Raw genomic sequence first — 25,690 nt, 5'->3', positions numbered from 1 at the left:
GCAAAGAATCCCCTTCAGGTAGGCAGAGGTCAGTAGGTTTCCAGCCAAGGTTTGAATACACATTGCCAGCACCAATCTCACTGCAAACACAGCTGCTGCAAGGCTCAGGATCCTCCCTGAAGGTCCCAGCTGGCAGCAGGTGCTCAGAACCAAAATGCATCATCTGTGCAAGGAGAGGGATGACAGGATCAGGGCTTTAGAGGCAGATTTTTGGTGTGGAGAACCAAATATAACCATAACCAGGTTCATGCTTCCAACCATTGTCAGCCTGGTTCTGGGGGCAGCACTGTGTGGTCAGGGCACCTCTCACACCTGCTCCTTTTGGGAGAGAGGAGCTTTTTCTGGTTTGGCCTCACCCAGGAGGAAGGAAGGTGTTTGGAATGCTGCTGGATTGCTCCCCATGGCAAACCCACCTGTGGTAAGTGGGGTCACAACTGCTCTGAGCTGAAATGGGATTTCCCATGGGACATTTGCCACGTGATAATTTACTGTTCAAACTGGGTTTAAAATTCAAATGAGTCCCCTCATTTGGGCATCATGAGGATGTGCATTAGGACTGGCTGTCCCTGCAGAGGTTATTCCCTGCAGAATTCATAGGAGCAGAGACCTGGCTGGGGTTTTCCCTGGATGAGTCTCTGTGCATTTATCTCCCCCAGCACCTTGGGGTCCTGGGATGCAGAGCTGTGCCTAGAAACACTTTGGCTTTTGGGGATTTGCCACCTGAGTCACACACCTGGGATGTCAAAGTGGTGTCAGGGTCTCTGACAACTCGAGCCATTAGTCCACATCCTGTCCCCTTGACTGGCACAAGTCCACTGATAGCACAAAAAAGTTGATTTTGCATGTGGCTGAGCTGTTGTGCCCACACAGTCTTCACAACATCACTTTATGTTCCATGTGGGGTGGTGGCTCCACCCTACAGCCAGGCAGGAGGTGACACTGAGTGATGCCATGTGATGAAAGTGATTGCCAGAAATGTGTGGTTTCATTAATTACTGTATTTTAGGGATGCTGGCAGAATTAACCCTGTGTGCAATGAATATACACAGATGCAAGATACATCAGGTCTCTTTCTCAGAATGACTTTTTTTCCTTTGGGTTTGCTATGACTTTGAGTGATCTTGAATGGCCCAGAGACCTGATTTCCAGAGTGTCACTTAATGCACATCTAACTCTGGATTAATCCAGGAACAGGTTCAGGCAGTTAATGGGTGCCTGGCTAACTCCTCATGGCATCCAGAACTAGTTCCTGTGTCTTAATCCTAGACTTCTGCCTTTTTTCCCCTCTCACTTTCCACATTTCATGAATCACTGAATGTTTTGGGCTGGAAGGGACCTTAAAGCTCATCCAGTGTCACCCCTGCCATGGGCAGGGACACCTTCACTACCCCAGGTTACTCCCAGCTCCATCCAGCCTGGCCTTGGACACTTCCAGAGATCCAGGGGCAATTCCAAAACCTTTAATACATAATCCACAGCGTTTAATGCAATTTAATACATGATTAACCAGATTGTTCCTGCTCACAGAGTTCTTGGTGTTTTACACATGACAAATGCTGTGTAAACACCATCTCTATGTGTTTATGTGTTTTTCTTCACCAAATGAATGTTGTCTTTGTACAGTAAGAAGCTGAAATCATTTATTGCTTCAGTCTGAGAAAGTTCATGTCCTGCCTGCAGCAGGCTGGTTTTAAAAAAATTATCCAACAAAGTACAGTAATAAGTCTGGATTCCTGTAAGATTCTGGTTTGCCAGATGACACAGCTCTAACTGAGAGCCTCTGAAAGGAGACATCCTCTGACCGCTCGCTGTTTGTATAAAATATTGACAATGAGACTATCAGATTCTGCTCCTAATGTACTTATAAATATTTGGATCTTTCATATTTCTTAAGAAATATTGGGCCATTTTGTCTTCCCTTTGCCACAGAATGAGGGGGTTATTAAAATGAAAAACTGCCTTTTAGCCTGTAGTGCCTTGGTTGGGAGGATTATTTGTGCATATTTTCCTTGCTGGTGAGCTGGTGTATATTCTGTAAAGTGCTGTGCTGTAGTGGTGATTCCCCTGTTTTGCTGCTTTGCTACAACTTCCTCATTCCCTTCCAGCTTCACAGACAAATTTATATTGTTTCTGACAGCTTAAAATGTTATATCCTTATTAACCTTTAAATTTACACTTTAAACTGGCCTGGTGGGATTGCATATGGAATGATTTAGATGATGCTCGAGAAAATTTTCTTATCCAATAACTGGTTTGAGGAGTTATTCTGTATTCATTAGGAGACTGTGTTACTGCAAGGAAAGTTGTCATCACTTGTGGTGTTACTGGAGAGCAGGACATGATAATGTTAATGCTCATTAGTGGAGTTGTTATGAAAAGGGAGAAATAGAAAATAATTTCTTTTTTCTGCCTTCCACAGTATATTGAAATCCATGGAGTTTGCACCATCTGAAAGCTCTGGTGCGCAGGTACTGAACTTACTTTTGTTTTCTTACTTATTCAGTAGCTCAGTTGATTAACAAAAATTTTGTCTTGCAATTCCTTGTTGTTGACATTGACAGTTTCCTGTTGATGTTGAGGTTTCTGGGTCCATCCTTGTTTTTTCTGATGTTTTCTTATGTAAAAAGCTGAACTGGACTTTTTTTTTTTTTTTTTTTTTTTTTTTTTTTTTTTTTTGCCTGTTAATTTCATTTAAGTGGTCAAGGACAAAGTGACATTTCAGCTGTGCTGGAGTGGGTAAACCAGAATGTTGTGAAGTTGAGTCATTTAAAGATATTGGAGTTGTTGTACAGGCAGCACACTGTGCAAGGACTGCAGCATTTTTAAGTATTTGTTAGCCTTGAAAATTTCTTTTCACAAAAGAAAACAAACCTTGGAGTAGTGAGAAAGCTCTGCTGTTCCAGCAAATTAATCTTACTTCAGTTTAAAGGTTATGAATTAAATTCCTGTTTCTGAAATCCAAACTGAATATTGATATCCTGGGATTAATTTTCAATGGGTTTTTTAATGATCAAGGGTTAGATATTTAGGGGAGAGTAAATAGCAGTTTTCTCTGACTGATGTTACTTTGAACAAACTGTTTCTGCTGAAATGCAGCATGTCAAGGAAATGCTTAGCTTGGGTCAGTTGACCTAGAAGGAATAATATAATCTTAACTCCTGTTTTAATCAGATTAAAAGAAGTCCACAGCTTTTAAACGGAAAGCGTGCCAGGACCATTTAAAAATAAGTAGGATTAAGAAAACATTCCGTTACACATCTCAAAATAATGCAGAATTGATGAATGATTTACAATGAAAATTAAACAGTGAATCTGTTCCATGGCTCCCACCAGAGCCCGGAGTGATTCCTGCTGCTCTGTGCCCAGCAAATTCCCTCACTCCCCTCACAGACCAGTCAAGCACTTGGTTTTTTAAAAACTTTCTTCCCTCTGAAATCCTTTTTAGTGCCTGAGTGATATCCTCAGTGCTTTGAGAAACAAACCTCCCCCTTTGGTTTCCTTTAGGATGCATCCAAGCCGCTGGAGGTGCTGCTGCTGGAGAAGAACCGCTCGCTGCAGTCGGAGAACGCCACGCTGCGCATCACCAACAGCGACCTGAGCGGTAGGTCCACCCAAATTTTGGCTCTTCTGGGTGCCTCTGCTGGCCTGTGATGGGAGGGAGGGCTGAGTGAGAGCTGAGTGTCTGAGCTCATGCACGGCAGGAGGATTGAGAAGCAACAGGAGCACTGCGTAACGTTGGATTTCTGTAGTTTCATAGGCTGGATAATGAAGTAAAAGTTAGAGAGTCTGTAGAGGTTAAGGAAGAGGCATTACAGGCTGTACCAGTGTTTGAGGCTGTCTTCTGGTTTGGGAACAAATCCATCTCTTTCCCCCACACACAGTGTTATGCAAAGTGTTTGCATGTAGATCACAGTGTCCCTGTCTGATACACTTGGATTTACCACCAGCAGGTCAGCTTGGGAAAGCAAAATCCTTTCTTCCCAGTGAAGTGTGTTTGCTGTTTGGCTTTCCTAATGTGGGCTTTTACATCTTGTGTGCACATTTTTTAAATGGCAAGTCATGGAATTTGCAGATTCTCGAATGATGGTTTTTGCAGCTGGAACAAAGTTAAAAGTTGCCACTGGCCCTGGGATTACTGAATTCTGAGTGTTTTATGACTTTTAACTGAGCGATCTTGGTGCATCCACCTAATGGTTATTCCTTTATTCAAATTGGTTTGTTCCAAAATGTAAATGTTTGCTGCATTTGGGTTCAGTCAGGTCCAATGAGTCATATCTTGAATGAGAGACAACAGAGAGACTTGCTGTCTGTAACTGGATTTATTTAACTGTATCACTGCACTTCATGTAACTGTTCTAGTGTTAATGTCTGTAAGGGGGATTCTCCAGGCTGCAACATACAAGAAAGGTGCAAACATGAAATGCATGTTGTTTGTTTTGGGGGCCTTGTTTGGCTTAAAAATTTTCAATCATGGAAAAAAAAATTTAAAATTAAAATAAAAAAAAAAATAACCCAACAAATGAAAACAAACCAAAAACAAACAAAACCAAAACTCCCACCGCCACTCCATTGGCCCATGTCAATCTGCACTTTTTCCCTTTGCGGGGCAAACTTTGCATTTTTTTATCTTGGTTTTTCCCTCTTTGACCCCCCATAATGCATTATGTTTGACCTTCCTTGTAGGGTCAGCCAGGAGAAAAGGGAAAGACCAGCCTGAGAGTCAGCGTCCTGCAACCTTGCCGGCCTCCCCTCCTTCCCAGTTGCTCCGCAACGCGGGGGAGCAGGCTTCCAATACTAATGGTACACACCAGTTCTCACCAACGGGTTTAAGTCAAGACTTTTTCAGCTCATCCCTGGCGAGCCCCAGCTTACCCCTGGCCTCCACAGGAAAATTTGCACTAAACTCTCTCCTCCAGCGACAGCTAATGCAGTCCTTCTACTCCAAGGCAATGCAGGAAGCAGGAAGCACAAGCATGATTTTTCCAACAGGTCCATACAGCACAAACTCCATATCTTCCCAAAGTCCATTACAACAAAGCCCGGATGTAAATGGCATGGCCCCATCTCCCAGCCAGTCAGAAAGTGCTGGGAGCATCTCCGAAGGCGAGGAGATAGACACGGCCGAAATTGCACGTCAGGTGAAAGAGCAGTTGATCAAGCACAATATTGGACAGCGGATATTTGGACATTATGTGTTGGGACTGTCCCAAGGGTCTGTGAGTGAGATCCTGGCCCGGCCAAAGCCATGGAATAAACTGACTGTGAGAGGCAAGGAGCCATTTCATAAGATGAAGCAGTTCCTGTCGGACGAGCAGAACATCCTGGCTCTTCGCAGCATCCAGGGCAGACAAAGAGGTAAGAGCTCCCCAGCCCCCCTGCTCCTCTTAGTTCCAAACATTCCAAACCAGGAGCTTCTCCATCCGGGGCTGTTTGTGCACTGCTGCTGCTGCTCTCACCCAGGTCAGGTGCCAGGTGCAGCAAGTTCAGCTCTGCAGCACTCAGGCAGGTTCGTATCTGTGCTTGTGCTTTTTTTAGCCACTGGTTGGTGCCTGTCAGCAGGAGTGAGCAGCAGGGACACTCACAGCCCTCACTTGCCAACCCCTCCGTGCCACAGCTCAGCACGGAGCCAAAAGGGTCAGCAGCTACTCGGGGTATCAGCCCTCAGAAAAACTTGGGGGTTTTTATTTGAGGTTATTTACTGAGACCAGGCTTCTGTTGTGTCTTGTGTGATTATGTTTTTTCCCCAAAGTGTTCTGACAAAATAGGGTAGGTGATGCATGAGATGAGTAATTAAAACACAATCCCAGTTTAAAGCAGCTTTGCATATTTAAGGCAGCGATTTTAAGAAGTAACATGCATTTCATTGTGATTCATCTTAAGGCTGAGATTTACATTTAGAGAAACTGAAAAGTAAGTTGTTTACAGTCAAGAAATATTGGAAAGGACAGGCAGGGTTTTCCTAGATTTTGTTTAATTGGAAGCACACACTGTTAGATTTATAATCTGTTCTTCCTTTTGATGATTGTACTTGAGGGGATTATCTGCCCATCTTTAACCTCTTCATTTTTGGTATCTCTAGACATTTATTTATATCTGTCTAATCTCCTTTCCGAACATAGCTGTAATCTTTATTAACAAATCAGCCAGCCTTGCTTCTTCCCAAGTAGCCAGTTCCTCCTGCTCAGGGGCCCGAGGGGCCAGGAGAGCTCAGGGCCAGGCTGCCAGCTCCTCATGTCACACAGCCCGTGATGTCAGAGCAACCATCCCCTGATTGTTTTGTTCTTACCAAACTTGTTTTTCAACAGAGAATCCAGGCCAGAACCTGAACAGACTATTTCAGGAAGTACCGAAACGAAGAAATGGGGCTGAAGGTACGTCACAGGCAGGTGTTTTTCTTTGCAGTCAATCCCTAGGAAGTGGAGTGTGCTTTAGCTGTGTGTTTCCTTAAAACTGTGCAGTTTGATTCTGGCCTGGAATCTGATAGAAAAACAGACAGTAAGTATAAAACAAACCATGGGTTAGATGAACACTTTGCTTTTTCTAATTCTGCTGCTGCTGTACTAACGTAACCCTGTTTGGATAGTTCTTCCACTCCCATCCCCCCTGCAAAACAGATAAAGAGAGAGAAGTGATGGAAGTGGCTTTATAAAGTCATCAGATTTATTGAAATGCTCTCTTTGCTATTTTTATGGTTTTGGAGGGAGAAAGATGCACAGTTATAACATCAATTGCATACTGCTTCTGCTCTAGGCTTACTTCTTTCTTCTCATGGGGCTTATGCTGACAAATTCCACTTTAATACACTGCTAAATTAGTGTGATGCTTAGTTCTGTATTATATATGAAAAAGGCAACAAGATAAGTGAACATCAGATCCATAAATTACCACTGAACAGGAAGTCTGCACATTTTTGTTATAGATTAGTTCCAGAAATTTTCTTTTAGTGAAACCAGAAAGAAGGAAAAACAAAGGCAGGTACATCAAAAGTCTGTAGTTATTTTGACTCCAGTCACAAATTACCTCAATTGCTTACAAACAGTAATCTCATAATGGAAAATGCAGTTAAGTGCAGTAGCATTCACAGTTTTCCCTCCTTTTCTTCCCCTTAGAGGTTAAAAAACAAAAAACAAAACAAAAAAAAGAAGCAAAACCAAACAACCAAGTAATAGCTCTTAACTGGAGAGTACTTCAAGTGGTATCTGCATTTAAATTACTCTTTCTCTTACTGTATTAACCTCTAGAAAGTTAAAAATTATTTTTATCCAGTTACTTTTTAATTCTGTTTTGGGCTGAATGTATACTCATCCTACTTTGCCTAGCAGCTGATGCCATTTTAAAGTTGATTCCTGGGCTTATTTTTTTTTAGCTTTCTTCCTTTCCCCTCCAGTTCTTTTCCCTTTCTATTTCCTCTTCCCCTCCAAAAAAAATACCAAAAAGAAAAGGAAAAAGAATAGATCTAGATATGTTATCATAGAAAAGGAATATATGACCACCTAGTTCTTCCTCTGGTGTTCTCACCATTCTGGGGCAGCTAGAGACAGGCACAACAAGGATATTTTGCTTTTATTATGTTAAGTACATTTTTTATGTGATGTAAATGTTGGTAAAGGTCCTGTGCAAGTTGTCCTCAGGTTGTGCTGGCCATGTATCCCATACAGTATGTGTTTGTGTTACAAAAACAGCCAAATAAGAGTTTCCCTGGTGTCATTAGTTGTGTTTTCCTCCCCAGGTAACATAACCACACGAATCCGAACCGCAGAGTCTGGCTCTGATGAAGCCATCAAATCCATCCTCGAACAAGCCAAAAGGGAGCTGCAAGTCCAGAAAACAGGTACAGCCTCATTTTGTCTCTGCCTGCTTTTACTGCAGAATTTAATTAAAACAATTGCCATGAGCTTTCTGGCCAGTTAATTATATTCTTAAAAGATTCAGTGTAGGTTTGAAGAGTTTTTTGGAGGTTTTTGTTGTTATTTAGCGGAGTTGTTTCTGTCTCTGAGACGTCCCAAGTTAAGGTCACACACGGCGTGGTGGGGTCTCTGCTCTGCCCTGCTCCCTGTGGGATTTCTGAACACCTTTATCCCTGTGATAAAGAGAGCTCTGAGCTCCTCCTGCCCTCCAGACCTGCAGGAGTCACTGAGGGGAACCTACAGAATCCTTTCTTCTCCCAGTTTGCTCCTTGGAAGGGAACAGCTCCTGCTTTCTCTTCTCTTCTGTCTCACTCAGGCCCCAGGGACACAACTGCATGGGAGAGGGGCTGGATGGATTTGCTGGGGTGAAGGTCACACTCCAGGCAGCAATTACCAGTCCCAGCACCATGGTACATCCTGTACTCATATAGGCACACTCAGTCCTGGCTCTTAGATGATTTTATTTTTGGTTACAGAACGTATTCAGTGAATGAGCTGGCAAATCCTAAACATATTCCTTTTCCCAAAAAATCCCTCTTAGCCTGAGATAAGTCTAATTTCTCATTATATGCTGTCATGTAATTAACATTTCTGTCTAGTCCATGGCCCTCTCAGTTTTAAGAGATCCCAGTAGTGCTATTGGGCTGAAGTAGAAATTACTGTGCAATACTTGTTTCATTTTTTAAAGTAAATACTGGTTTACAGTTTTGGATAGTTGTCTTTCAAATGAAAACTAAGTTAATCTCATGGCAGAGTAGAAAACACTAGTTAATATATGATCTAAATAATATGATTTTATGCAGGAAATTATTACATAGAGAAAAATATGGGCTTTGTACAGGGAACTGCAAGAATGTTACTCAGTAGCATGTTTCATCTGAGAGTCTCAGACTTCCTTTCAAATATTAATTTGGCCTCAAAACTCCCTGTGAAACCAGCAGATAAAACAGCAGAGATAGTCTCACTGTCTTTTTTTCCTATTTCTTAGCTTTTCATGTATTTTGCAGAGTGTGACAGGAAGGAATGTAGGGAGGCAAATTCAGAAGTGCATTCAGATGAGTTTGAGTATTACTGGAGTGATACACAGAGTGTTGGAAATCTTATTTCACTTTGGGGCCACTCCTTGCAGTGTGGGTTTCCCTGCTCCCACCTGGTGCCTCACTTTGCCTGTTCTCTGCAGAGCAGCTTTCAGAGGAACTTGTTTCCAAGCACTGGGGACCTCAGTGGAGACTGAAATAGAAGCAGATGCCATTGCAAAACCTCCTGGCTCTGCAGAGATAATTCCCCACCCACGTTCCAGTCTCTGCTCATCCCCAACTGCTGCAGCACAGCCACCCAAATCCTGGTTCCCCACTGGAGTGCTGCATTTGGGGGTTATCTCTGCTGAAAGCACCTGTGACTCCTTCCTAGAGCTTCAGATAAGGGAGAGGGGGATGGCCAGGTGTCAGCCTGGCTCTGGTAGAGCTGTTTATTTCAGTGGTTGGGACCATGGTACAAGAAATCAGGAAGCAGGAGCATATTTAGTTTGTCAAGTGAAATAATGATGATCATGTCTTCCTTAAGTTCTGTCTTTGTTGTGATGTGTGTGTTGTGTTTTTGAAGTTAAAAGGTCTCAGGTTATTTATACTGTAATAGTCTGTCCAGGTGAATGCAGCTGTGTTCAGTTCTGAGCGCGTGTTAAATTCATTTGTGGAGAAAAGAGTGAAGTGAAAGCTTAAATAACTTTGTAAATGCAGCTATAAAATGTTATTGACCACATGGGGGTGGGGGAAGAAGAAGTGAAGGGTTGATTTTCAAAGGCATTTATTTGAAAATTTTTACAATGGTGGAAGGGCAAGTGATCCCAGACTTGTGCAGCTGAGTCTGTGCGTGCAAACATCCAGCACTTTGGCAACTCTCAAAATTTTCCAGTGAAGGACTTTGGAAATCTTACATTATTTTGAAAAGTGCAAATCTTTGCTTAGTGAAAACTCCTCCCTCCCATCCAGAAATGTATTTCAGCCCCGTTTTGGTTTTGTTTTTTTTTTTTTTCTTTCCCTGTCAGGGAAATGTTTACAGTAGCACGTGTTGAATATAAAGCATTTTCCTCTGTTGCATTTAGTCTTTTGGTTGTTTTTCATAGCTGAGCCGGCTCAGCCGCCTTCTGCCTCTAGCAGTGGCAATTCTGATGATGCAATTCGATCCATTCTGCAACAAGCCCGACGGGAAATGGAGGCACAGCAGGCTGCCCTTGAACCTGCCTTAAAAACACCACCTCTATCTCAAGCTGACATTTCTATCCTGTCCCCCAAACTAGTGTCTACACCTGCAATGTCTTCGGTTTCCAGCTATTCTCCTTTGGCCATATCCCTGAAGAAACATTCATCTGTCACTGATTCCAGTATCTCTGCATTGCAGAACCTCTCTGGGCTCAAAAAGGAGCCTCAGGAGGCACCTGTTTTAGAGCTTCATGGAATAAGTGATTCTGCCCAGGGTATGTTGAGGCATGTTAAAAATGAGTTGGGACGTGGTGGTGTTTGGAAGGACCATTGGTGGAATACTGTGCAGCATGAGAGAAGAAATGCAGCTCTTCCTGAAGATATAAAAGTTGAGGAAGCCAGTGGTGGAAAAGAAAAGGTCAGCAATCAGACTAGGCCAGATCGTAGCCAGCTCCAAGGACCGTCTTCTTCCGAGTATTGGAAAGAGTGGCCAAACGCGGAATCTCCGTACTCGCAGAGTTCTGAATTGAGCATGACTGGGGCGAGTCGCAGTGAGACACCACAGAATAGCCCCCTCCCTTCATCCCCTATCGTGTCCTTGTCCAAGCCATCCAAACCTTCGGTTCCTCCACTGACACCCGAGCAGTATGAGATTTATATGTACCAGGAGGTGGATACCATAGAGCTAACGCGGCAGGTCAAGGAAAAGCTAGCAAAGAATGGCATCTGCCAAAGGATCTTTGGGGAAAAGGTAAAGAAGTGGTTCTCTCTTGTTTCACCAGTCTTGTGATTGTGCCCTCTGCTCCTTACAGAGCCAGAGGGGTCCTGTGGAAAAATGGTTTTGCCCCGTGTTTGAAGTATTTCAAAACTTACAAAGTGTTAGTTTCCCTCTGTGGTAGGAATTGCAAGGGTTTTTATACAGGGATGGGCTTCAGCCACTTGGAATTAGGAATGGGGCCCCGAGTTTAGAAAGCTTGAAAGCTGAAGCAGACGTTGCTGAGACTCAATATTTCATGCTTAATGTAATGAATTCGTGGAATATTTGAGTAATGCCATTGTCATGACTGGAGAGTCTTAACTTTGTTATAAGCAAAGATTATGGACACAAGAGCATTTTTCCTCTTTCGTTATTATTTGGAAATGTGCACAAGGGCATTAAAACAAACACATGGAAAATCCCCTAACTCTCCTTAGTCTGAAGTCAAGAATTCCAAGTCGTTTCTAATACCTGGTGCTCAGTACCTCAGTGTGCTCTGAGATGTTTTAGGGCAATGTTTGATTACAGATAAGGCTCCCTGAAGTTCTCACGTTGTGAGCCCTAAGCACTGAGCACGTGGGATTTTGAGGGTCCCTAACCACCAGAAAACCCCTCCCAGGCTGTAAAAAGTGTTGGACATTTGTTGTTTCTTCTCCCTATAAAGAATTGAATCAATATAAAAGTGTAATAGGAGCTGGCATCGCACTATTACCTTCTCACTAAGATGTAAAATGAAAAGTCTGACCTCTCGGGGTCATTAAAGATCCCATGGCAGCTTTCATTAAGTATGATTTTTAACTCTTGTACCTGTGCTGAATACCAGGCAAGTAATTGCATTCTGCCTGTCTGAAATTCTCCCCCCTCCCCCCTGCATTCAGCTGTATTCTTAAATATTTACTTATGTGGAGCAGCCGCTGCTACAGGTGAAAACACACATCGTTATAATTCATCCCCCAAAAATCAACCAAATATAGGCCTAGTCTCAAAAGTCCCAATTATTTTTGTTTGAGAACAAAATACATGCCAGTCATTGCCTGTTTCATCTGCCTGTGTGTGCCTGGACTCGGTGTTTTTCCTGTTAAAACTGATGAAACTGTTTGACACAAAATATGAAAAGCATGCAAATCCCTCACCAGGCTGCTGCCACCCAGATCCTACAGGAAAAACCCACCTTCCTTCAGAAGGCAACACGGCAGGAAGAAAAGCATTTCCATCTGAGTATCCACAGAATACAGTTTTTATAATTGTCCAATTTTTACAGCTTTTATAATTGCCCATATACAAACAATTTGAGCGATACAGTAAAGGAAACCAAAATGATTTAAATTCCCCCCGTTTCCACTGCCAGTGTGTTAACGTGCCATTCTTGGTTGCTTCACTTCAGGTATTGGGGCTGTCCCAAGGAAGTGTCAGTGACATGCTCTCCAGGCCAAAGCCATGGAGCAAATTGACCCAAAAAGGCCGAGAACCATTTATTCGTATGCAGCTCTGGTTGAATGGTGAGCTGGGACAGTGTGTCCTGCCTGCACAAGGGCAGCAACAAGGACAAGGTAATTAAAATTCCACTATGTTGTTTGAGTTGAGGAGGAGGAGATTTTTTATTTTTTTTTCTTTTTCTATTTTCTGTATTTTTTAATTTTTTTTAAATTTGCAGTAAGCCAGCCTTGCACCAGTGCTGGTCCAGGCGTTATGGAAGTGGCACCATCCCACCCTGGCAGCCCGGCCAGTCCCTAAGGGGATGTGCTGGGAATGTTTATGAACATTTATGTGTAATTGATAAGCAGCAGTTATCAAGTTCCTCATTAGGGTGATATTATCTAGGCATGAATATGACACACAATCCCAAAAATTTTGGCCAAAGAGCTGGAAAATGCTGTGCGCTGTTTCCTAGGGTTGCACAGGGGATTTGGATTGTTCCAGGGAGAATATCGATTGCTGTCTCAGGAGGTGAGCTGGAAAACTGAGCTTTAAAGGGGGAATGCTGGGTTGCAATGACACTTTTATTGTGGCTGTCTCTTCCCCTAGTACCTATTGACACAGAAAAGCCAGGCTGGAGCCTGGCCTGGCTGCACCTTTCTGTGCCATGAGTTAACTGAGCAGCGAGCCCTTGCCGAGATCAGCACTTTGCTATTTGTTGAGCCTGCTTACTGTTTAGTTTGTGGTTTGGCATCTCCTTTTATTGTTCCCTGATTTTCCTCTCCTCTCTTATCTAGTCCTTCACTCTGTGACATCATTACAGGATTCCCTACAGCAGGGATGTGCAAGCTCAGGTAATCAGCTGGTTTCAATGATTTGCTCTGAAATAATTCTCTGTGCTTTTGTTGCGTTTGCTTTGATGCTGAGAGGTTTCTCACATTTTGTTGTATCATACAGGAGTCCCTTCAGTTTTTTTTATTAATGCAGTTAATTCCTCCTTCTCTCCTTGTTGCTATGGCAGATGTAGGGAGCACACATATTTAGCTGCATATATTAGGTAAAGAGACTCTGTCTGATCTTAGAGATCATTGGCTCTGTAAGGGGTGTTTTTTTGCCATAGTTCAGCTTATCAATGTGACATGTGACAATGGCTGTAAAACAAGCCCTTGGTTTGTAATGTGATCCACATACTGCAGCTGCCTCACTTGTTGGTAGGTTTTTTTCCACTCTCCTTTGCACAAAATCTGCTTTGTTAATCCAAAGGTGGGGAACAGACCACGTTACGTCTGTTTCGAGCTTCGTTAAATATTCCCAGCTGACTTTATTTTTTTCTCCTTTCCATTTTCAAAAAATAAAAATAAATAAAAAAGCAGATGCAGCAAAGCTGAGTGTCAGGGAAGTGAGTGGCTGAAGGCTTTAGAGATGGTCACAGGATAGGAGGGAGGCTGGGACAGGAGAGAACAGCTGTGTTCCTGCTGTTAGATACCAAACTCTACCCACACAGCCTCTTACCAATGAAATGCTTCACTGACGTAAAACACTCCAGAAAAATACCCGTGCCCTGCTCTCTGCTTACAGCCAGTGCCCTGTGCTGGAGAACTGCTGCATTTCAGGGCACAGACAGGGAAGGGTTGTGTTCTTCTTCCACCTTTCTGCTATTCTGAAATACTCCTTTTTTTCTGCAGCTTGCTGGCTTTACTCTAAATATCCCAGCTAAAGTGGTTTTTTTCTCTCTACTGGAGAAACTATTTTGCATTCTAAAAGATTTTACTTGAAGAAAATTTGTGATGATATTCAGTCCACGTTTTTCTTAAGGAGAACAGTTGAAAATAAATACATAAAAGAAAGGGAAAAAAAAAATGCCCCCAGTAAAAACAAGCCATGAAAACAAAACCAAAATGGGAGAAAATTATTTGCAATCATAGGGCTATTGTTACTTATAGCCAAGCATTTAAGGAACATGGAAATTTCCTGTGATGGTTCATTAAAAACATGCCATTGAGTACTTTTTTTGTGGCATCAATGCCGTGCAAGAGTGTCACAGTTACAAACGCCTGAGACGGCGTGGAAAATATGAGTAATTAATTGTAGCCATTTTAGGGGGAATTTGAAATCAGAGGAGCTGGGAAATGCTGCATTGTTATTGCTAATCTTCATATTTATGACTAGCTCTAATTATAAAAGATGGAAAGACAAGCCCATAGTATTAAAATCCAGCCACCCTCTGGATTCCCGGGGGGATCGCTGGGAGCTGAAAGTGATTTCCTTCAGGAAGTTCAGTTTTGCTGCTGGGATATTTTGTTCCCTCCCACACTCCCAGTGTCATTTGTCAGTTCCTGCCCTTGAGCTAATATTTTGTGAGGTGACACGTTCCTATCAGCTAATAAAATCATGTTATTGATGATTGTCCTCCTTCATTCCTTAAAGCCGACTTACAAATGAGAAAATGGGCTCGTGCCCTTTTCTACCTCCTCTCGGAGGATTAAAAATAGAATTGTTGTACAAAATGTTCTTTTCTTGGTGCCTTTCTCCGTGCAAAGGCATAAGGAAGGTTGTGACACCAGGCAGAACAAAAGAGCAAAAAAGACCAAGTTATTTGAGTGAGGAAGGGCAGTTTGGTAATTTCCTTTTATTAGCAGCTGTTCTGTAATTAAAAATGCAGCAAACAGTTTGGAAAAGGTAATAATAATTATGCATTTGTGAAAGATCCATCACTCCAGGGCAGGGAGGAAAAAAAAAAAGAGAGAGAGGGAGCTCCAATTTTCTGGTCTTCTGAGACGTTTCCCAGGAAAATCAAGGCAGAGAAGGTTGCATACTTGTAATTTTAAAACAGAAATTAATCAGAACAATTTTGAAACGAGGAAAGGTCTGGAGCCTTTTCCATGTAATATAATTGGCTGGGAACTTGTTGAATGCATGAAGGAAAAGAAGTGAAATTAAACTAATACACTCAGTGGCTCCTGAGTGCTTTGCCAAGAAGGTCTTCAGTGTACAGAGTGTCAACATGCATAGTAACGACTCAAACTTTCATTAGCTGGGATATTTTCATTACTGTTTGGCTCTATTCTATCAAACTAACAAGATTTTCTGGATTTCTGGCCCAGTTAGTTGCACTTCTACATCATGAAGTTTTGATTAACACCTCATTCATGAAAATCTCACCTTTTGTCCAGTAATTTTCCATTTTCACGTGTAGACAGATGGGCCCATCAGTGTTTCCTATAATGAATGGATAAACATACATATATCTTATATATTTATATATATGTTGAGATGGCAAAGGGAAGCCAAGCTTGGTTTTCTTCTTTGGAAGCTGTATTGCTGGATTTCATAAAAAACAGCCTATACCAAAATGACAGCCAGGTATATACCTGTATTTCCTCCCTGTGAGCTTCCCTCAAGGCTTGGTGATTTTGTGCAAGTTTCAGGGAACATGTTTTACACAAAAATGGTGTCTGTACCCTAGGTGGTCAAAAATAGTATTGTTGTGCCTTTTCTAACATTTTTTCTGTGTATTTTTTTCCACCTAAATGCTCTAATGCCCTTGGGTAAATCTGCCTTTTTAATGATTTATGTGTCAAAAGCATGGACCAAATCACATGGAAAAAAAAGTTGAATTAGTGTCACCCAACTGCATCAGCATTTTTTCCTGATGAATTTGGCCCTTATTTAGTTGCATTACTGCTGATGGGAGCCGGGGTGGGTTTGAACAGTTGCCATGTGCCAGGAGAAGGCTCAGATATTTCTCTAAATGCTTGTACTGTGCACAGCTTTTATTAGTTGGTTTTATTTTGGGGGTTTGTGCTGCGTATCTATAGGAGATTGAGACAGAGTTTCCTTTTTGGTGCTGTTGATTCCGTCCGTGGCTGCTCTCAGGAAAGCTGAATTTTTACATTCACTTTTTGCTTTATCCTCTGTGAAGGACATATACTCTCTCTATACTACATGAAAGGGCTGCAAATACTCAGTGGGAAGAGGACGTGCCTTTTTGGTGTGTGTTTCTGTAAGGGTCGTCTTATGACCTAATGTGGAAATCTTCATTTGCCGATACAGCTGCGGGTGATCTCAGGGGATTTTGAATTTCCCTTTTGTTTGTCTTCCTTTCTGGGTATCATCCATCATTCCTAACCTCATGCTGCTTAGCAATAGTAACACTCATGGGAGTTGAAGAAAGGATTATAGCAGCATAAAATGGGGAGCTAATTAGAGCTTGTTTCAAAATCAGAATCTAGCTGGAGATAATTGCGTATTATCTGGTGATTTAAAAACCCGAGATCTACTGTATTTAGATCAACTAAAATATGCATAAAAGCTTTCTTTTCAAAATAACAACGGGGAGATTACTTCTTATCACCCCTTGGGAACACAAATCAGAAAAACCTCAGGATGATTTTGTGTTGTTATGATATTAACAGAGAGATCAGGGTGTGATGGCAGAGCCAGGTATCCATTGTATTTTCATTTATGTAACACAGATTCCTGTAACATTGGCCAGTACAGAGCTGCTTAGTGGGCAGGTAGTTAACTGTGTGCTGGGTGGGCATTCCCATTTTCCTGGTACCAGGAGAATTCTGTCACATTGGAGAAACAAAGTAGGGAGAGAGTGTGTTTCAGGCTGAGAGCCCAAATTTGGGAACACCATCCTGATGTACTCCTGAGAAGAGCTCAGTAGCCTTGTGGTGGCAAAGTAGAAGCCACCTCCTTGTGTTTTATCATCTTTTCTTGCGTTGTTCTGGTTTGTTTGGGTGGGCAGAGCTGTGCAATGGTGCTCCAGAGCACAGTTGGGATTAGAACAGCAAGAGCTGAATCCTTTCACTGTGACATCACCAAAGTGATTGGTGCAGTGATGCTGACAGACCTTCCCAAATTGGAGCTGGTTTTTGTTGTTGAATCAAAAAAAAAAAAAAAAAGAGAGAAAAATGGTTTTGCAGTCATTTGCTGGCATTCCAGGTTAATAAAAATGTATGACATGAAATGTTTGTGGTTAATGTAGTCTGTGAAATGGAAGAGAAGGGAGATCACATGGCTCAGACAGCAGACTGCAGGAATTCCTTGCAGAGATGTTTTGTGTTTGATGACCAATTCCCAAGTCTTGGACTTGGGAAAGTTGTGGCCTTTTGTGCTAGGTGCAACTGTGGTTTAAAGTTCAGAGCTGAATTCCAATGTCAGCCAAAGAGTTACCTTCATGCTTATCCCTGCAGCACATCCTGGTGAAGTTTCCACATTCTTTCTGTGTGGTGTGGGATTGGGCTCAGGAGCAGTTGTCTGTGGCTGTGTTGATTTCAAACCATAGGGTATCAGTTGGCTCCTCATAAGGGCAGCTGCTGTAGTCTGTCTGTAATGTGTGTGATCATCTTCTGTGCCACTTCCCTGACATTTGGACCATGAAAAGCTCCCTGGCAGCCTTTCTGGTATCAGTAAAACCAGGAGAATTGCTGTCAAGGCACCTCACTGGGACCTGGGAATGCAGCAAGAAGTCAGTGCCTCGAGTTGATTCTGAGTACAGGATTGGCTCCAATTCCTGGCCATCAGCTGGGCATTCCTGCTTCCTTCTGAAACCTGTCCTGCCCAGGCTGCCTCCCACAGCCCTGCTCCTTTTCCATCAGTGATGTTTGCAAATAGTCAGTATTGGTGGAGAAATTCCTCTCCTGGTTGTATTCTTCTCTGTCCATGGAACCACCCAGTGGTTAAATTTGCAGAAGACAACTCAGTCCTCACTGTGGTCACAGCTTTGCTGTGAAAAGGGCTAAAGGGCTTTTAGAAGGGCTAAAATAAAACACAAAATCAGAGAGTGAACACTGTTTTCTAGGCTGATAGTCCTTGTGACTCAATTACAATGTTCCTGTTAATACAGCAAAGAGGAGACCTGTGCTGGATTCTAAAGGCAAATTTAATTCACTCCTAAGTGCAGTTATGGACTCCTAGCATTTGTTTTGGAGAAGTTACCCAGTCAGGTTGCAGCTAGGTTTATTTCTGTAGTTAATTTGGGAATGTGGGTCCTTGACACTCACTCCCCCTTAGTGTGAGATCCCCAAGCAAGGAGTTCAAGTGTGGCTCTGCAGCAGCACTGAGCCAGGCACAGCAATGCCTTATCCTTAAAGTCTTTATTTTCAAAGAGCAGAATTAATAAGTGAAGATGTTTTTTAAGCTGTGTGAAAAAAAAGAAACTTTCCTGACCATTATTGCCTCAGGCTTCTCAGGTAGTTCACAGAGTAGCAGTTAGCATGAGAGCTGCTAAAAAGGAGATGTAGTTAGGGAGAGAAACCATGGCCATTGAGTAGTCGAGCTCTGTAACTTCCACTGTTGTTAATTTCATTACTTATTACTTCACTTCATTAATTACCAGCATTTTCCTTCCCCTCTGCGTGCGCATTCGGAGGCGCGCGGCCTCCCCTGGGGAGGGACCCACACCCCCTCCCCACTGCCAGCTGCAAGCCACAGAGGGGCTGGGTGGAAAACGAGGAGCTGAGAGATTGGAAAAGCAAATTCAGCCCAACTGGAGCAGCACAGACACCCAGAGAGGCCGGGGCTGTGCAGCTCCAGGCGGGGTCAGGAGCCGCGGTGACGGCCGCGCTCTGTCCCCCCTGGGCTGGCAGCTGCACAAGAGCTGGGAAAGGCACTTCTCCAAAGGGAGCAGATGATTTTCTGGTGGGGATAGAAGACTCTGGCAGCTGGCAGAAGTTCATGTTGGTCTTTTGGCTGCTGGTGGTGAAAGGAGGGGGGCTGCAGGTCCAGCCCTGTGGCCACCGGTGGGGTGGAGATGGCCACGGTACCCTCGGCCCTCCCTGGGCAGCAGCTGCTCAGCAAATTACCAAATGCTCCTCCACTGGATGAAAATTACCTTGCTTTCAATTCAAAGAACAGATAATGGGCTATTTTCTTCCCAAAATACTGGGGAAAAGGTGTGTGAGCACCAAATGTGCGGGTTGTTATTTCCATCTTCTAATGGGGATGGAAATCCTCCTCACCCAGCAGCTCTGAAACAGGGAAATAAACAGCCTGTTCTGATTACAGAGTTACATATTGCTTGATAGCAAATCATTCCCAAGATGAAAAAAAAAAAAGGATATTACCAGAAAATTAATGTCTTCTAAGTTCCCTTCCAGCCTGTCCTTTACATTAAGGGTGTGAGAGAAACTTAGGAATTTGTCTCACCTCATTTGATGCATGTAGGGTTGTAGGGTTTTTTAACTTGCCAACAACCTTCCAGAGAAACAGCAAATGAAAGAATCCAGTGATTATTTTAAATCTGATGAGAAATGCAACTTGCATTGAAAACAAAGCAAAGTGGATTTGAGATCAAATTTAAATAAAAGTGAAAAGAGAAAGACAGCCAATTAAAAAGCCAATGAAAGGAGAAAATACAATTACAACAAGAAATGTAAAAAAGGCCTAATAGTACATGTGTTCAGTATTTATACTTGTTAAAGCTATTGCTGATGGTAACTTGTCACAGAATCACTGAATTATTTGGGTTGAGAGGGACCTTAAAGCCCATCCAGTCCCACCCCTACCATGGCAGGGACACCTTCCACCAGCCCAGGTTGCTCCAACCCCCATCCAGCCTGACCTGGAGCATTTCCAGGGATCCAGGGGCAGCCCCAGCTGCTCTGAGCACCCTGTGCCAGGCCCTTCCCACCCTCACAGGAAGAATTCCTCCCCAATATCCCATCCATCCCTGCCCTCTGGCAGTGGGAAGCCATTCCTCTGTTGTTCTGTCCCTCCATGCCCTTGTCAAAGCATCCTTCTCTGTTTTCTGGCATGATCTGGTCCCTTCTGAGAGCCATCTCCCCTTTTCTTGCTGCTTTCCAAGGGATCCTGGGATGGGTTCCCACACCAAGGAGGTGTGAGACTGACCACGGTGTAACCACAGCTGTGGTTAGTGCTTGTTTCTCTGCTTTACCCCTCTGGAACTCGGGTCCTAAAAATAGTACAAGTTTGAACTGGCAGATGTTTCATTTGTCCTTTATGAGAGGACCAAAATTAGCCTCTCATTTGGCACCTAAATAAAGCAACTTAACTGCCTTTATGCGAACTTTGCAATTACTGTCTATTGAAGTTGCAACGTTTTGTTGTGTTTGATGGGGAAGGGCATTATATAAGCAACACCAGCACCTAAAAAGCCACCAGACCTTGAAAGAGAGAGGACAAATATGAAGGAGCCCAACTGGGTTTTCTGGGGGGGGACTGATTGGGATGATTGGTTGTTTCTGGGGGTTTTTTTAACTTTTTTTTATCCAAGACAGGTGTTTTCCCTAATGAAGGTTTCATTAAATAAAAAGAAAGAAAAAGGCAAAAGTACCTTGGAACTGCTCAGAGAGCTGTCTATTGTAAAGGTAAAAAACATTAATAAAAGGACAGCAATGGTTTCTGTAATTTTCAGAGAAAAATCTGCACAGAATGCCTGAAGCTGGGTTAGCAGTGGGACTCCCCAGGGGCAACAGAAAGATGTTATAATCAATTACCACATCATAACACTGATGTATGATAATTACTGAGTGTTCCTCCTGAGATAGTGCAGCATTTGGCTGGGATGCAGCTCTTTCATGGTCCACTGCCTGATTAATATGCAAATAATAGGCTGATTGCATGATGAATGCAGAAAATGAGTTCACTGATAACGTGAGCACCGAAGCGGGAAGATGATAAATTACTTTTACTGACTGTCCTACATTAAGTACCCTTTCTCAACAATTTTATCACAAATTAAGTAAAGCAGTATGGAGAGATTATGAGGATGTGTAAAATAATGTACCTTAATAGCTTTTATAATATTGTTGTGTGCAATGTAAATGTCATTTTGTTTCAGCACTTTCCCCAGCACTCCTCCAAAAAAGGAGAGTCTTGAGTGCAGGGACTCTGTGCTGATGGTGAGAGATGGAAGGAAAGGAAGGGAAGGAAGAAAGGGAGGGAAGGGAGGGAAGGGAGGGAGGGAGGAAGGAAGGAAGGAAGGAAGGAAGGAAGGAAGGAAGGAAGGAAGGAAGGAAGGAAGGAAGGAAGGAAGGAAGGAAGGAAGGAAGGAAGGAAGGAAGGAAGGAAGGAAGGAAGGAAGGAAGGAAGGAAAAGAAGGAAGGAAAAGAAGGAAGGAAAAGAAGGAAGGAAGGAAGGAGGGAGGGCAGTCATTAGCCTGGGATCCATCCCATGTGGACAGTGCCTGTGGCAAGGGAATGTCCACATTGTTTAGTGGGGGAGATCTCTCTAAATGCAGTGCACAGTGCACATATGTGCACATCCTGCTGCAGCCTCTGCTCCAGAGCACACACGAGGCTCAGATCTCAGGGGAGGGTGTGGAAATACCTTCACACTCAGGCTCCTGACACAGGAGGACAACAAACAGTCATAAAATTGGTGCCACATTCAAGCAAGTTGGTTTAACACATCAAATCACAAGGTCAGCAAAGGCAGCATAAAATGCAGCAGAACCTCCTCATGGAGGCTCTCCCTCTGTTTTCCAAAAGGTATTGTGCACACGTTTGTCTTGATACTAAAAATATAACACTGTGGGGTTGTGGCATCTTGATTGATTGCTTCCATGACATATTTGTTTTAGCATTCAGAAAATCCTTAATAAAGCATCTGCACACAAGCTGCTTTAATAATAAGGTTATTGAAAATATTTTCTAGCAGTTATTTCTAAATATTGATTTCTAGCTAAGTTACAGAAAACCAGAAAAATCTGAATATTAAGTAAAGGTTGGCAGAGTAGAGCAATGTCTTTTAAAGCAGCCATGATTCTGCCATTAATCATCTAATTTAAAATAAAGTGTCTTTTTAGAAAGGGTTTTTTTATTGGTTAAGGGTAACCTGTAAAGCCAAAAAATTATAATTCACTTTTCAATGCCAAGATCCCACTTTTTGCTCAGGAATCACAGAATCATAGGATAATTTGGGGCTGTTGGCCTGACCTGGGCATTGCTGTGATGTTTTCAACTGTCTGTCTAAATCTAGCTAAAAAATTCTTAGGTTTCCCCTTTTTTTTTTTCCCCTGTGTTTTTTTGTAAAGTAATGCTTAGGGTTACAGAGGCCTCATCTTCCCCCCAGGCTATTGCAAAAAATGTCCTTTAATTCTTCTCCTCTGAGGGTTTTCTCCTGGGGTGTTGTTGTGTCAGGGCTTGGTGTGCCTGCTCCAAAGTCAGATCTCAGGATAAATTTCACTGGAGCTGACTGACCCCAGTTGTATCTTCCTGCCCAAGATTCCAGACATCCTTCAGAGCAATCTGTGCTCCCCACTCCTCCTGACTCAGTAGAAGTCTGATGGTTCCACTTTATGTAGCATTAAAATAGGTCTTGGTGTAGCTTTGGGCACAGCAGTGGGATTTCTAAAGCTCAGAGGCGTTTGTGGCTGCAGGTTTGTTGAAGGGAGAATTGGTTGCCCAACTTCTCCAAGTTTTAAACATCCAGCTGTAAATCTCTCCTCATGAGTCCATCACCAGCTCCCATCTTACGTGAGTCTTTTCTCAACTTCATCTGCTTTCTCCAGCTCCTTCTGCTTCCCAGAGCTGAAAACACATTTTTCTAATAGAGGCACAAAGCTAAAACAGTTATTGAAACTACAACTTAAATTGCAGCAGTCCTTCAGCAATACTCAAAAGCAGGTTTTTTCAGGTAATTCTAACATCTATCCTGATTATTCAGTTTTATGTGCTCCTGACACTTAACATCTATGCAGAGTGGGAACCTTTATTTTTATATTGCCCCAGTAATTGCAGAGTTAACCAAGGCTGGTTCCTCCCCTTTCCGTGCACACACACATACATCTGCACACTTTCCTAAAGGGGATTTTCCTTTGATCCCTCCCCCCATCTGCATAAAATTTCCCTCTGAGCCAGGACCCAAAATAACATTTTCCCCAAAGTTACAACATTTATGAAGCAAACAAACAAACAAATTCTCCACAGTCAGAGTGGTGGCAACTCCAGTGAGTGCTCACAACTCTAACTGCACCATATTTGACATCATTAGAGATGCAAACTGCAGGGAGCTTTGTGCACTCCCTACACAGAACTGGGGGAGTTTATAACTGTAGGGAGGATCATATTTTCATGAGCCAAATCAATTTGCAAATTGTGACTAGGCAAGGTTCACTCACTCAGAGTAAATCCACCAAAAGCACTACCTGGGAGAAGGCGCTTTCACGGGTATTTTCTTTAATTAGTCAGAAGAGGGATGTGTTGCAGTGCTCTCCCACAAGTGCTGCTCAGCTTTATGACCTAGTTCAGGCTTGTGCTGCACCCACTGTTAGTGAGGAGAGTTGCTGTTATGGTGCTTTAAAAGATTAACTTTAGAATGCTAATTTCTTCTCATCCCTGGAGGTGTCCAAGGAGGTTGGATAGGGCTTGGAGCAACCTGGGGTAGTGGAAGGTGTCCCTGCCCATGGTAGGGTGTGGAGCCAGATGAGATTTAAGGTCTCTCCCAACCCAAATCATTCTGTGATTCTTTGATAAGACCCTGCAAAGGCAGACATAGCTGAAGGTAAAATCAAACAGAAGGTTGGAGGGAAGAAATCTCTCCCTGAAATTCTCACACCCTGGGAAGCTGAGTACCAGGGTTGTCCTGGGGGTGTTGCCCAGCTGTGTGTGACCAGGCCCTGATTCTCAGGGCAGCATTCACCAGGTTTTGGTCCACAACTTGGATAGAATGGGCAGCCTCATCATTGGGAAACAGAAACTAATCCAGTCCCAGTGTGAGACACTTTGATCTCAGGCAACCTGCCAGGCCTGTTGTTGTCCATTAACTCATCTGCATGAGGAGGTAAATGCAGCCCTGAAGTAGCAAATGCTCTTTTAAGAGGTTGCTGAGAAATCTCCTGTCCACATTTGTCTGCTTTTATCTTGCCCACTGATGTGCTGATTTGGGAGCAAGCAGAGCCCGGGATGCCCCCAGTCCCATGGGATGTGCCCGTTCCCCCAGCCCCTCAGGAGCCAGCTGGGACTGGGCTGGCACAAACCTGAGCTTTGGACAGTGGGAAAAGTGGTGCATCAAAGCAAGCCCCAGTGCAGTCATGTTTGGGTTCTCGTTGGAATGTCACAGAGTTCCCTGTCATTTTGTTTTAGCAACTTGTCCTTCCAAATGCGCAGTTCGCCTTATGGCATGCCAGCAGTAAAAATGTCACTTACAATAATTACTTTTTGGTGAAAATGCTTGCTGACTTCCTACCTTCAAGCTGTTTTTTACACAGTGGGGAGATAATAAGAAATGACTTTATCCTGACTGCTCAAATGAACACTAAATGGAATTTTGGTTATTATTACTGCAGATAGAGGACTGTGTATTGAAATTTAAATAGTGGATCAGATAAACTACAGAGATTTGTCTCTGAAAATTATAGTGGATCCATTTTTTCAATCCACTTCCCTCTGAAACTTAAGGCAGCTGTTGTCTGCCTGCTGTCTTTGGAATATAGTATTTTTCATAATCCTTTTAGAGGGCCCTGAATACCTTCTGTGTTTTGCATGGTCTTCCTCAACTTCACCATGTTCTGTACCTCATTCCCCATGACTCCTTTTGCAGTTTATTAGCTGAGCCTGTGTTATCAGCAAAGGTTGGACAGGTTACTCTCCCAGCAGCTCCAGGAGTACAGGGTGTCTCTGTGGATGGACAGATGTGCTGGGAGGACAGACTGAGAGTGGGCTTGTGCTTTCTGCTCACAGATCCAGATGCTCTAGTTCAAATCTCTGAACTTTGGATTTGGATGCAAAGCCAGTTTGCTGTCAGAGGTGAGGCAGGGTCTGAGCAAAAGCAGCAAACCTGCAGCTCTCAAAATGCACAGGAGAAGTTGCAGTGAAGGAATCTGTGTGTGCTGGCAGATGTGATGCCTCTGGGACTGGTGAAACCTTATCTGTGTCTCAGCACTGCTCTGTCACTGATGCCTCCTTGGAGGGGATACAGCAGCACTGGTGTCACGTCCTGTAGATGTCTCAGATCTTCTGGGGAGCTTGGAGCAGGTGGCACCTGCAGGTCTTTGCATCTGAGACGTCCTGAGCTTCAGAAGGAGCCTCCAGCCGAAGGGTGCTGTGGATCTGAGCTGTGCTTCACCCGTTGGATGCGTCCTGTGGGCTTGGGAAGAGCTCCTGGCCACCACAGAAATGGTCCCCCTTGAGCAGTGCCCTGCAGCTCTAAATGTCCCTGACTCCTGCAGACCTGGTGATGCTCAGGAGAGGAGCCTGCACTGCCTGGGGTTCCTCACACTCTGCAGGGACCCTGCCCATGACCATGGCAGAGCAGAGGGAGGTGTCAGGCTGGGGTTCCTTACACTCATGACCATGTTCCTTACACTCATGACCATGGCAGAGCAGAGCAGAGGGAGGTGTCAGGCTGGGGTTCCTCACACTCTGCAGGGAATCTGCCCATGACCATGGCAGAGCAGAGCAGAGGGAGGTGTCAGGCTGAGACTGTGCTGGAAACCTTTGTAA

The 25,690-nt window shown here is 43.5% G+C and overlaps 1 protein-coding gene across 9 annotated transcripts in view; it reads left to right on the top strand.

Moving 5' to 3' along the window:
• CUX1 (cut like homeobox 1) overlaps positions 1-25,690 on the top strand; it is a 276,733-nt gene that overhangs the window by 197,157 nt on the left and 53,886 nt on the right. For 5 of the 9 annotated variants that reach the window (XR_011682422.1, XR_011682420.1, XR_011682421.1 and 2 more), the window contains exons 13-20: positions 2,420-2,468; positions 3,505-3,601; positions 4,684-5,355; positions 6,306-6,371; positions 7,730-7,831; positions 10,030-10,856; positions 12,247-12,412; positions 13,076-13,132. Coding sequence is in view for 6 of the 9 variants with exons in the window: in XM_071448034.1 (XP_071304135.1) it covers positions 2,420-2,468; positions 3,505-3,601; positions 4,684-5,355; positions 6,306-6,371; positions 7,730-7,831; positions 10,030-10,856; positions 12,247-12,412; positions 13,076-13,132 (2,036 nt within the window). In the remaining 3 variants the exon portion in view is untranslated. The remainder of the gene's footprint in view (positions 1-2,419; positions 2,469-3,504; positions 3,602-4,683; positions 5,356-6,305; positions 6,372-7,729; positions 7,832-10,029; positions 10,857-12,246; positions 12,413-13,075; positions 13,133-25,690) is intronic. The other 4 variants (XM_071448036.1, XM_071448037.1, XM_071448038.1 and 1 more) reach the window with 4 other exon arrangements.

Source organism: Agelaius tricolor, unplaced genomic scaffold, assembly GCF_023055355.1.
Source record: "Agelaius tricolor isolate 1412-34295 unplaced genomic scaffold, bAgeTri1.0.p SCAF_25, whole genome shotgun sequence".
NCBI lineage: Eukaryota > Metazoa > Chordata > Aves > Passeriformes > Icteridae > Agelaius > Agelaius tricolor.
Note: the sequence above shows the minus strand (reverse complement) of the source record. Positions and strands in the feature narration are given on the sequence as shown.